Below are 13257 nucleotides of genomic sequence, written 5' to 3'. Positions count from 1 at the left end.
CGTACACAATAAATAAATTGTATGATTTAAAATATTATTTTTAGAAGAAACGCATTATACGCATAAATAATTTTTAAAGAAAAATATATGTACATAAAAGAATATTAATATGAAATCAATAATGTGGACTATAGTAAAATAATTTAATATGAGTTATATACATGTGAAGACACTTTTTAAATAATTGAGTGTTAAAATAACATGGAATAAAAATATGAATTATAAAATTAACTTAATTTTATCATAAACTATACACTTAATGAAACTAAAAAACAGTTAAATACAAATTTACTAAAAAGTTATATGTATAAAAATAACATGGCTTTAATAATGTATGTAGATTAAATATAAATATTTAATATATGCTTAATAATTTATATGACACATAAAATAAACGAATTCCTAAAAAACAGGATATAAACATTAAAATATGTGGATGAATTTAAAAGAAATTACAAAGTAACATGAAATTAATAGCATACATAAACTAAAATGAATTTTATTACAAATAAAACATCAATTATTAAAATGATAGAATAAAAGAGAAAAGATTATAATAATATTTTTTTTAACAAAAAAACAAAATTCAATTACCAAAACAACACGAAATATCACAACCAATAATCAAGCATGCAAAAAAAATGTATGTGCAGTAAAAGACTTAATTGAAACAAAATTAAAACAAGAGAAACAATCTACAAATAAGATAATTGTAAAATAGGATCAATGTGCCATGTGCACAAATATGCGAGGACTGGAATTGGAAATACCCCGACCCTGAAACGCTGTACTGAACCGCAAACCAAAATGAAAAAACACACAAATTATAGAGCCAAATTTAAAAAAAAAAACAAAGTAAGCAATCAGGACGCAATTGAAGGCTTCGCGCGGAAGGAAGGATCCAGCGCGCAATTTCCCCATTCACACAACAGGGCGCAGATCTGACTTGCCTATCTGGCCAACGTGTGGATCTTCAATGTTGTAAACGACGCCGTTTCCCTTTACAAATGGGTTAAGCTTTGTTCCTTTCTTTTCTTTTCAAATGCCCACTAATTTTAGCAAAAACCAACAGCCCTAAAATTAAATATGCTAGGGTTCTTAGCATTCACCGAATTCCCTATTTTGTTTGGTAATCGACGATGAACCAACAGTGATCAGATTCAACACACGCCCATGAAAAATCGGTAAACCACTCTTTCCTTTTTCTTTTTTTTAGAACTTTTGAACTAATATTATTCTTTTTTTTTAAAAAAATCGAAAATTAAAAAAAACGAATCCAACATCGTTCGACCCTCGCCCGTATCTATATATGATGTTTTGGCTTTCATCGGCATCGATTCAGGTATCTTCTCTTCACATTTCTATATCGAAATTGCAAGCTAATCAAAAGAAACACAAAAATAAATTTGGGAAATCACCTTTTGACAATTTTTCTACTCTCTGGTATTCAATGTGCGTGCATGCTTGCGTAAAAATACAGAGATGAAATCAACGGCTTTTTATAGCCAAATTTTTAGAATAAAAAATAAAAATAAAATTGACATTTATTTGCTGTATTCTGTTAGTGGTTCTTCTGGTGTATTCCTGTGCAGACTCAGTCGTACGGAGGAGCGAGGAGACGTGCGAAGGAGGCCGTGCGAGGAGCCACTCGTGGGAGCCCCAACTCTCTGGCCTATTCCAGAAGCTTCTGGTGCTCTCATCTGCTGTACTCTTTTTTTGGGTGTTTTGGGCCTCAGGTTTGGGCTATTAGAATTGGGTTTTAGGATTATTTAATTGGGTCGGATTTTATGTAATTGGGTTAAGGGATTTTGGGGTGTTTGTTTAATAGGGTTAGAAAATGTATTTGGGTTGCTTTTAATTTAGTTTATTATTTGGGCCTGATGGCGTGTAAAACTTGGACATTATTATGGATATTTGGACTTTAATTTTTTAGTTTATTTTGTGTTTGTTGTTTTTTTTTGGGGGGTATAAGCCCGGACAAAAATTGGGCCTTACAATAGGGGTATTATTTAGGATATGCTTGTTAAAGTATATAAATTTATATTCTCTGTTGACTTTGTGATTCCTGACATGGATGAGGATGTTGAGGTACCTTTGATTTTAGGTCGACTTTTTTTAGCCATTGCTAGAGCTGTTATTGATATTGGTAATGATAAACTTGTGCTAAGGGTAGGTGATGAAGAGGTTACTCTTCAAACACATGATGTTATGCGAGCTTCTAGTGAGCAAGATGATACTTGTTATTCTATTGATTCTATTAATCATGCAGTTCAACATTTTTTTAAGGAAATTGCTCAAAAATATACGTCAGAACTGTGTCTTGTTCAAGGTGATAGATTTCAAAGGATAGGTGAAAAGAGAATGTTGCAACTAGATGAATGGTGAGCAAATGCTTATGAAAACTCAAGAATGTACAAGGAAGAAATAAAGCGACACCATGATGCTTATTTAAAGAAGACAAAACAATTCATAGCTAGAGATAGAGTGCTGCTATACAATTCAGGACTACAAATGTTACATAGAAAGCTTAAGTCAAGATGGTCAGGACCATTTGTGGTAAAATACGTGTTTCCATCTGGACAAGTTAAGGTAACACATCCTGAATATGACACATTTAAGGTAAATAGTCATTGTCTCAAACTCTATCTTGGTAGTAATGTTGATAATGGGAAAGAGGAGTTCCAACTCCAAAATCTCGATTGATAATGTTTTCCATAAGGAAGTCAAGCTTTTAGACTTAAACAAGCGCTTCTCGAAAGGCAACCCGAGCGTTTATCTTTTTGTATTTTATTTTATTTACTGCATGTGTTGCATATTTGAATTTTATATTGACTTTATTTTTCTTCATTTTAGTTCTTTGTTAAAAAAAAATGAGGTTACTTAAACCATACGGGCTGAAGACACGACCATGTGAATAATGGGAGGTAATATTACTTTGAAGCACATGGTTCTTGAAAGGCACACAGGCTGAAGACATGATCATGTGAACCACATGGGTTGAAGACACAATCGTGTGAATACTAGAACATTATTTTATCTTAGAGAAAGTCACACGAGCTAAAGACATGGCCATGTGATCCATGCAAGCCAACGACATGGCTATGTAGATACTATTGATCATTTCTTTCCTTCACTAGATCTTTTTTCGTTTTTATTTTTATTTCATTTTCTTTTTACCTTTTTATTTTATTTTGCTTTCTTTTGATTGTTGCAAGGACAACATTACTTAACTTCGGATCTCTGATGCTTCAAGATTTCACACTCTCCATCTATTCATCCCAATTTAGGGCAGTTTCAGTTCTTTCCTTATTGTATTATTTTATTTGTTCATTGTGATTATCTTTGTTCATATATTTAGGGCAATATACATCTTAAGTGTAGGGAGAATTTTATACTTTTATTCGACTTAGTCCTTGAATTTTTGCATGTTTTTAAGTAAATTTCTTAATTTTTGCATGAAAGTTATCTTTTCTAAATCTAGAGTTTTTATTAATTCTACTTTGTGATAATTTGTATTTTTTTATTCATTTTTTATTTATACTTTAATGCATGAGAGAGTCAAGCATGATGGTTATTTTAGGTTTTCTCCTTGAACTTAATACTTGTCTTGAATTATAACTTTATAAGTTTTGACATCAAAACCATATTTTGTAAAGCTTTTAGGCCTTTGGAGCTACCATCCTTTTATGCTCATGTTAATTTTTTTGGTTTAGAGTGTGTCAACTAGGTTTGTTATTCTAGAATTTGCTTTTGTTATGCATGTCAATACCACATTAATGATTTGATATATTGAGATGATAGAGACACTTAGGATTTGACCCACTTAGCCTTTAAATAGCATACCCATTTTATTGCCCACTAGTAACTCCTTTGAGCCTAATCCCTTTTTGTTCATATATCACCTACTCATTTTAACCCTTAAAACCTCATTAACCTTTGAATTACCTTTTTATTGATTTTCTTTAGTCAAGATTAGATTTTGATAAGTTGCCTAACCATGTTCGATCATTAATATTGCTGAATTTTTCTTAAAAAAAAAACTTTGGGCTATCTTGTTCAATTGTGAGATCACTCTTTATGTTATAGCTCCATTGTCTTGTTTGTTGAGCTTAAATCATCACTACTATATCTTGTATAAAGGATCACTTCAATTGTTTGTTTATTATTCATGTCAATGTTTTGCAATTCAGCATCTTATTCTTTTGGTCTGATAACTCGTCAATTCAACTCTCGACTATAATCATCTTGTATACCCTTGCATACCCTTAATCTAAACCCTATTACAACCCTTTTAAAGACTTTTTGATCTTTGTTTAATCTCATATTTGTAGTGGTGGAGATTTGATTATTAAGCAAATTTATGGTAATAACTTTCCTCGTTTGACTATTGAGTGCATATTAATTAGCCTTTAAACACTTTGAGTGCTTTGAGTGAATCTTAATGAGGATGTTAAACCTTATTGAGTTTATATTTCAACTAATTATTAAGGTAAGGGAGACTCCTATGTTTTATGCATTAAAATTTTTGCTTGGATTGCTTATGTTATTTACTGCCATTCTAGTTTAAATCTTTAATGCATGTTAATATATTAATCTATTAATTATCTTAAGACATGATTAGTGAAAATAATAGGTGAAGGAAAGTTAATTTGAATGTGAGTTGAGAACTTTACTTGAGGACAAGCAAATGCTTAAGTGTGGGGATATTTGATAAGTAACAAAAGTAACATATGTTAGCCTCATTCTTAGTGCATTTTTGGGTGATTATGTCACATTAATTGTGAATTATATACTCCTAATCCTTTATATTCATGTTTTGATGCTTAATAGAGCACTTGGGAGCAATAGGAGCGAAAAACAGGTGGAAATTAGAACATTGGAGTAGTCTGGAAGTTGAACACAGGCAGCAAAGTTTCACACAAGCAAACTACACGGCCATGTGACCCACACGGGTGTGTAGATTTCAGGAACCATGTGCGCTAATAGCTGGAAGTGACAATTTTTAGGTTTTTTTGGCACTCTAAGAAGGTATAAATAAGAAAATAAAAGAGGAGGAAAGCAGTTGTCAAAGGATAGTGCGAAAATTACCTAAAGAACACCATTTAAGTCTATTTTCAAGTTATTTTCCATCAAGATTCAAAAGTCCAAGTTGATTTTCAAGGGAGTTATCATGGATTTCTTTTATTTTAGTGGTTATATTGTATTTATGGTGTTTACTCTTGCAAGTATGAACTAATTCTCTTAATACATAAGAGAGATGAACCTAATATGGTATCTGTTATTTGATTTTTAGTTTTATACAATAAAACCTTTGTTTCTTTGTTTTCAATTATGAATGCTTAATTGTTCTTGGATTGATAATTCTAGAGTGTTGGTCCAAATTTGATGTGCTTAAGTTTGAGATTGAATAAACCCTTCTTGAGATTAGATCATGTATAATTGAATAGAATTGCATGCAATTCTAGAAATAGAACGACATAATTCTACAGGATTACAGTCAAATCTAATAGGGGAATCCATAGAGCGAGTTAATGCAATAATAGGGTTTTAATTAGAAAGAAATTTCAATTAATTAACCTAGAGCTAGTTGTTCTTATGCTTGAAAGATATGTTAGCATAAATTAGGGATTTCTACGGATCAAAGAGCTAGAAAAATAAATTACATAAATTAGATTTTGAATTATAGATGAAACCTAGGTGGATTCTTACGTAGATATTGTTTTTGTCACTTGGTTGATATTTGACTGTTTTTGTGTTTCATTATTTGGTGCACTCATTAGTTAATTTAGATAGTTTAATTTAATATTAGTTAAGCCATTGAATTATTAGGTTAAACAATAGAAATGTGATAATTACTAGTAATTTGTAGTTCTCGAAGGAACAATATATGTGCTTATCATAGCTATACTATCAATTGATAGATGCACTTGCCTTAGTTAATTTAATAGTTAGTTTAGTGGATATCATGGAAAATTAAGCCACGTGTCATTTTCCAAAAAAATGTCAATATTTTTTTGTCTTCAAAAAGAAAATGGTAAAATTATTATCACGCCCTTAGGTTTGAATTAGTTGACATTTTTCATGTAAAAAATTGCCACATGTTAATATTTTAGTGGTCCGTGTGTACCACCACATCACACTTTAACACCATTAAACCCAAATACCTTTTTGGAAGATGAAGTACAGTACAAGGGCATATTGGACATTTAGAAACTTTAGGTACTACATTGAAAATTTTGTTAAAGTACAAGGGCCAAATATGCTATTATCCCCAAAAAATATAAAAATCCGTTAAAAAGATAATGTTGTAGTAAATAATTTGGGATTCATGTTATTTTGACAAATAATTATTATTTTTATAATAACTTTTATTTTTAAAATCATTTTTCAATTAAATTAGTGTCTGATTGACTTATAATAATACTATTTCATTTAAAGATTTTAAGTACAATATAGATAGATATTAATTAACATGTTGGGGAATCCGTGACGGAGAGAATATATAGTTTAATATGAGATTAACACAAAATTAATTATACATAATATGGTTGAATTGTTTGGTTTAATTTTATGATATATATAAAAGATAAAATTAGTAATATTTTGAGAGCTACAAACCTATCTAGCAAATGTTTAAGAGCCATAACTTTTGTAAGAATGAGCCTACAAACTCTCCTTACAAACAATTCTATAAGGACTACATCTTTTGTAAGAATGGTTCAAATGTTAAAAGGACTACAGGCATTGTAATCTTTTTCTTGTTTATCAAAATTGATATAATAAGAAAATTAGGAGGAAAGATCTAATTTGCCATTCAGATAGGAATGATGTGAAAATAAAGTTTTAAACGTAAGTCCAAACGTACTTAATTACGTAATAAGTTTTAAAGAGGTTTATGAGTAGATATGAATGAAGCAATGGGCTAAGGTCTTTCATGGAAGGATTCAAGTTAAAAATGAGCCCAGTTTCTTCAATACTTGTTGGCCAAGGTTTTAGGAAGAGTAGCCCAATAAAAGTTGAATACTTTGTATAATAAGTCCAAAGGTCAGGTCTGAATTAAAGAATTGAAAAAGGACAAGGACTACTGTGGTAAGAAAGAATTAAATAGAAACACATGTAAGTTAAAGTTAAAGGGTGATGCAAGCAAATTGGTTTTACGGGATTTTAATTAAATTTAATAATATAAAACCAGATCTTGCTTAGATTGAGGGATCAATTAGTGAAAGTGACACAGTGTACGGCGCACACTCAGACAAATCATACCCCCCTGTGTCAGTAAAACTAGGTTACTTCCATCACTCACACATCACTTATGCTGCATAATTTTATATTTCATATATTTAGGTATCCAAAGTCTTCATCTAAATCCACAATTCATCCACCAATAACCAATACTCATTTTCACATAATTTAATTTAATTTTCCCTTCTCTGAAAACCCATCATGATGTGTTTGATGATACCAATTTCCAGAAATATGTTCGAGAAAATGAATAAAAATTTTAATCGAAAGAGTTAGTTTACTGTTTTATTTAATGTTTAAAAAGTAATTTATCGCATAAAATGTAATTTTATTCTTAATATAAATATCAAATTAAGTAATGCGGAAGTGTAAACTCAAAAGCTTTTCTATCATCATCAAAATATACATAACAATTACTTGCAATCAAATTAAAGAGTAAACAAAAATCTTAATCAGAAAATATATATTATATGTTCTTAATTGAAAATAAAACTGAATTAGAGCTTGAGAGATAGGTCAACCTTATGTATCTGATCTTCCTGGTTAACATTCAGACTGGTACCACTTGACCGCCAACAATTACCAATCACTTCATCAGCTTGAGAACCACCCATCATCGTCCTCATTACGTTGAACTTACCGGCCGGACTTACAATATTTGTTGTATGGGGATTCTCCATTGATAACTTTCCGATTGCCGGTTGTTGTTCAATAGGAGGTCTTGACCAACTATGACGTCCATAAAAACCAGTCGATGAAGAAACATGAGAAGGTTTATGGATCATGGAATGTACCTGTATTCCCAGAGATCTATTATATGCACCGTTTAAGGGAAGAGAAGCCAAGCTAGAATAGTGATTATGATGATGATGGTGATGAAAATAAGGATGCCCAAAAGCTGCTATATGAGTTCCCATCCTTTGACCTCTTTTAGCTAAAGTCCTCTCTCGTTTGTGTGCATTTTGGTGCCCACCAAGAGCTTGTGAACTGTAGAATTTTCTTTGACAATAGTTGCAGGAGAAAACTCTTTGCTCACCGTCGGTTGGTTGTGTGGTAGTACTGTCGGATGAACCAGTACTGTTCTTCAAGGAATCGATAAGATTAAGCGCTTCTTGATTGAGCACACGATCACAATCACTTGTAGCTAGATTTAGATCTAGTTGGAGACTGGGTTTAGCCTCTTGTTCTCGATCATCTGGTGTTGAAAGGATACATGAAGAACTCTCAGAAGGACTAGGTTCTTTCCTTAGATATTCCATAGGAAAGGGACTTTCTTCTTTTTTTTGGGTCTAAAAACTCAAACTCAACTTTGTTGCTAGACGATGAAATGTTTTGTTGATAGCATAAAAAAGATAAAAAGAATAAAATCTTTTTTTTTTTTGGAACCAAATGCTTTTCTATTATAATAATAATATTCCAATATATGGGAATATTAAATAAGGCCTGATGCACTAATATCCTACAGTATGACTATATCATAAAAAAATAAAATAAAAATTGGGGTTTTAGCCTTTAGGTTTCTTTGTCACTCAGTTGAAAGCTAGCTTTATTGGAACTCAACCATGTACTTTCTTGCTACCCATATTTCATAACAGATATCATGTAATAAGTGTCGTGAAGATTTTTGTAGTAAAAGTTAGCTTTTTAAGTTATGTAATAAGTGTCATTAAGATTTTTGTATTAAAAGTTAGTTTTTAAGTTTTGTTCGATTTTTTTATTAAAGATTTTATTCATATTAATTATTATAAATTAATTCATATTTATCAACATAAAATACACATAATACGTCATATGTAATTATCTTATTATTGTGTAGAAATAAGTTAATTTATTTTTTATACGTAAAGGAATTAATTTATATAACCATTTTGACTAGTAGCCATTGTTATCTAAGGGATGCGTACATTATTTCAGGTACCAAATCTGCCTGCAAAACCATAGGCTTTCATGCAGGGGATTTTTTTTCCCCCTTCTAGCTAAAGTATCATGGTTTGATATTGGTCAAGAGGGTGCCCCAATTATGGGGAGACAAAACTGACCTCTTTGTAATATAGACGACACCAATTCTCTCTTGTATCCTATGTACTTAAAACTCCATCAAGAAGAGCCACCATGTCCCCATGCCAGTTACTTTGAGCGTGCACCTCTCACCTTTTGTGGGGGCTTTACCCTTTTTCTTTTCTCTAATTTCTTGGAAGTTTTTGCCCCACTCTCTCTTTTTCATATTTTATTACTATTGTTATCGAAACAAACGCACAAACACAGATGGTTACATATAGGAAATTGTTGCCATGATTTGATAGGACACTAATCGGTGCATTGGTGGGGGAATGGGCATCGCAATATGGGTTTGGTTTAAGGACATAAATTATATATATCTTGGTGGCAATGAAATCATAGGGTCTTTTTCATTATTATAAAAGTCAAGAAAACTGAGTTGAAAACACACATATTCTAAAATCCTAAGTTGTTCATAGTTGCCACTAGATTGAATTAATGATACACGTATCTATCAACTTTGGGAAGCTATTTGATATTCTCTCCATCAAACATGTGAAGACGATGCGATCATTTTAAAAAAAATTAAAAGTGATATTTACAGATCGTTCATCAAATAAAATTATTGATGAATCTCGAATTTTGATATTTGTCAATCAATCTATGTATATAATAATCAATTTGTGGAAAGCATAATGATCAATAATTATTATAAGTGTCATGGAGAACCTTATACTAGGAGTCAGATTGTATTTTATTCTCTCTACAAAAAAAAATAGCAAAGTAATTCCTATATGTTAGAGCAAAAAGCAAGCTAGTTCTCCTATCATGTACTTTAACATTAGGTACACGTGATACATTAAATGTAATTGTCTAATTATTTTGTCAACTATACTAATTTTTAACAAAAAAATTAATTTGTTCTTTACTTTATCGTATATAATTTTTTTTTTACTTTAGCATACATAAATTAACTTATAATTTTTTTTAAATAAAAAAGAAAAAATACAAATGGAGTCCTCCATTTACTTTTTACTCTCAATAATTCATTGTTTTCACAAAGGCAAATGCAAAGGTTTCTATGTTAGTTTCCCCTTTTAGTAGCAAATTAGGGGAGTTTTGGATTCATTGGAATTTTTCACGTATAAAACATTTTCGACCACATTCTAAACTCTTCTAAAGCCATAACTTTTATAGTATGTAGAAGAATATGAAACAAACTTCTTTTAATGGGCATAACATGTCAAAGGCCACTCAGGGGGTGACAAATATATGAACATTGCAAAGAATTTTCCCCAATTTCGAAGGGAGTCATCTCATCTTACATGTCAAAAAATAAAACTTCATTTGTCGTATATGGAAGAAATTTAAGTGTGGGTGGTGGGGGGTGGGGGGTCAAGTGACATATGGCCGACAAAGAAATGGTGAAGGCTGATGTGGAGCCCCCTCATGCTATGATAGTGCCATCTTATAGTATTTATTAGTTCAACATGAACAAATCTTAAAAGGATTTAACCCTTGAGATAAGCATAATCTTAGCTTTAAACTTAGACTATTATTATTATTATCACAAAGCAAATGTCATTTTAGCCAACTAAACATCAACCAATCTTAACCCTACAAGAAGGGGTCAGCTTTGACAGAAAATGAGAAATTGGGGGCACGAAAGTGGATTTAGGTATTTCACTTTCATTGGTTTATGTAAATACAAAACAGCCCACATGATGAAATTTTTTAGGCAAATTAGTTGTCTAATCAAATTCAACCGGATCTCCTTTTAAGATTTCTCTGTCTGGCTTTTCATATTAACTTCTTTTTTCTTTCAACAACTTATAAAATTAACATCACTTCCACACATCAAATGCCTAAAGAGATAATCAAACTTCTTTTGAAGAGGACAACATGATCCTTCTTTGTGTTCACTCAATTCTATGTTATTTTTTCCTTTTTTAGGTTTGAGCTGTTCAATCACATTAATCTTAATTAAATTTAAAATTAAATCGAAACCTTAAACTCTAAAAGACATCAAACTCCTTATCACTCGATTTAATAGACGTTGAACACAAGTAAATTACTTATAAATCTTCTTTAATATGTCAACCATCAAGAGGTACATACAATCCAGGTATAGTGTATAAATATTTTGATAATTCCATTCCCTGTTATGGTCAAGAAAGAGTGAAATGGAGACCAAAGAAGCAAAATTCTTCACTTTATGACAAGAGAATGTGTACATATATAACAGGCTGTTTTTAGTGGAGAGCAAGACTTTTGAAAGAGAAGTGGTCATATATTTTATGTTTTCAACTGTTGTACGTGAAGCTGAAAACATATTATATGTGCAAAAAGAAGAGGAAGAAGCTTGTAGGTAGTATATAAGTAAAGCTAAATTATTGCCCATAGGCATCCATTATTGAGATATATTCCATATAAATAAGCACTAGTGGGAATGAATGTGGGGTTCGCTTCTCATAGAGGGGCAGAACTGAAATAGGGTATAAATATTTTTTTAGAAAATGTACTCGGCACATTAGTTTGGTAATAGGATCCAAATCCACTAATTTGGGTCAACTAAAAGCTCTCAAGTGTTGGGCCAAATGTTCAATTACCAAATCCATTTCTTATAAGGATCTGACTATATGCATTTATATTCTGTAGTGTTAATGCCCTTAACTTTTAAATTGGGGTTTGATTTTTTTTCATCCAATTTAGACCATGAATATTACAATTATTTTTATATTGGGGTTTGAGCTCTTTTTTTTGGTCCAAGGTAGTCCTTGATATTTTCTTGAAAAATCTTAAAGTTCAGGCCCCAATGTGAGAATAATTATTAAGTTTAGGGACTAATTTCGATAAAAAAAATTCAAGCTTTAATGTGAGAATATTTGCCTAGTTTAGGCCTTAGTGCGAAAACAATTGCCAAGTTCGAAGCCTAACTTGGACCAAAAATTTTTTTCTAGCCCCAACGTGAAAATAGTTACCAAATTCAAGCTCCAAACAATAATATAACCTTTTTAAATTCTAAATTTTAATTGACGAGGTCTTTGCTAAACTATTTAAATATCGGATTTCTTTTTTAAAACATAAAAAATAATAAGGACAAATCTAAACAAGCTTTGGTTAGTCATTTATTAAAATGGGTTGTTTTTAATAAATCTTGAGGCTCATATTTCGAGTTGATCTTGGTCAACTACGTCTAATAGTAATACCATAAATAAGCTCAACTTGAAACTAACTTGGCCTATGGACAATATTAGAACCAAGGTTGTCCAGCATTAAAAACTCGGTGCTTGGTCGGTCAAGACTTTGGGACAACTTGGGTGATTGAGCTTTTTTCATTTGTGATTACCATAAGCAAATGGACTTCTAGGACATGTTTCATGGCGGTATTTTATTTTGCCTCAAGTCATGATAAAAATTGGAGTCTTGAGGAAGTTGTGATTGACTCAACTTTGTGGATAAGTAAATTTATTTGTTGATTTTAAGGATCAATCATACTTTATCTTGGAATAAGATTAAAGATTATTTATATAGATTTTTATGACAATGCAATTGTATTTATCTCGAACTGTGTTGATCGACTGAAGCTATCATATTAAGCCTATAAATAGGTAGCTGGTACACATATGAAGATGATTTGATTGAGTGTTGTGTTGATTTGCTAAAGTTATTCTTGTCTTTTTTTTATTTGTATTTTGGCACTCTATTGTTAAGCTTTGTAAGTGAGGTTTTGGGTTAGTGGTTGTAACAAGTTGAGACTAATTATTCGGATTGCAATTATTTCTTTGCATAAGGGAAGATTGGGTTTCAGTCAATAGGTGATTGGATCAATTGCGGAATGAAATCATTCACTAAATGAAGTTCCGCAAAATAGATTGTTTCCGAACTACATTAACAAATGATTATGTACAGAATCTTTTCTTACTTTCTATGTTTTCGTTTCTGTTTCATTACCTGTTCAAACTCGTGTCTAAATACTAGTGGCTAATTTACGTGTGATTTCAAACACCTCTAGTC

The 13257-nt window shown here is 31.2% G+C and overlaps 1 protein-coding gene and 1 long non-coding RNA gene across 2 annotated transcripts; one reads left to right on the top strand and one right to left on the bottom strand.

Annotated features, from left to right (window-relative positions):
* The first annotated feature begins 631 nt into the window (after positions 1–631).
* LOC107893460 (uncharacterized) lies at positions 632–1932 on the top strand. Its single transcript, XR_001682814.2, has 2 exons — positions 632–1184; positions 1343–1932. It is a non-coding gene; the product is annotated as an uncharacterized lncRNA (long non-coding RNA).
* A 5679-nt stretch (positions 1933–7611) lies between these two features.
* Positions 7612–8592, bottom strand: LOC107893461 (zinc finger protein 3). The gene has a single exon (XM_016818459.2). It carries the CDS (start codon positions 8499–8501, stop codon positions 7740–7742), a length of 762 nt encoding a protein of 253 aa, XP_016673948.1. The 5' UTR covers positions 8502–8592; the 3' UTR covers positions 7612–7739.
* Positions 8593–13257: the final 4665 nt, after the last annotated feature.

Source organism: Gossypium hirsutum, chromosome A13, assembly GCF_007990345.1.
Source record: "Gossypium hirsutum isolate 1008001.06 chromosome A13, Gossypium_hirsutum_v2.1, whole genome shotgun sequence".
Classification (NCBI taxonomy): Eukaryota; Viridiplantae; Streptophyta; class Magnoliopsida; order Malvales; family Malvaceae; genus Gossypium; species Gossypium hirsutum.
The sequence above is the reverse complement of the archived record's forward strand: the minus strand, read 5'-3'. Positions and strand labels throughout refer to the sequence as shown.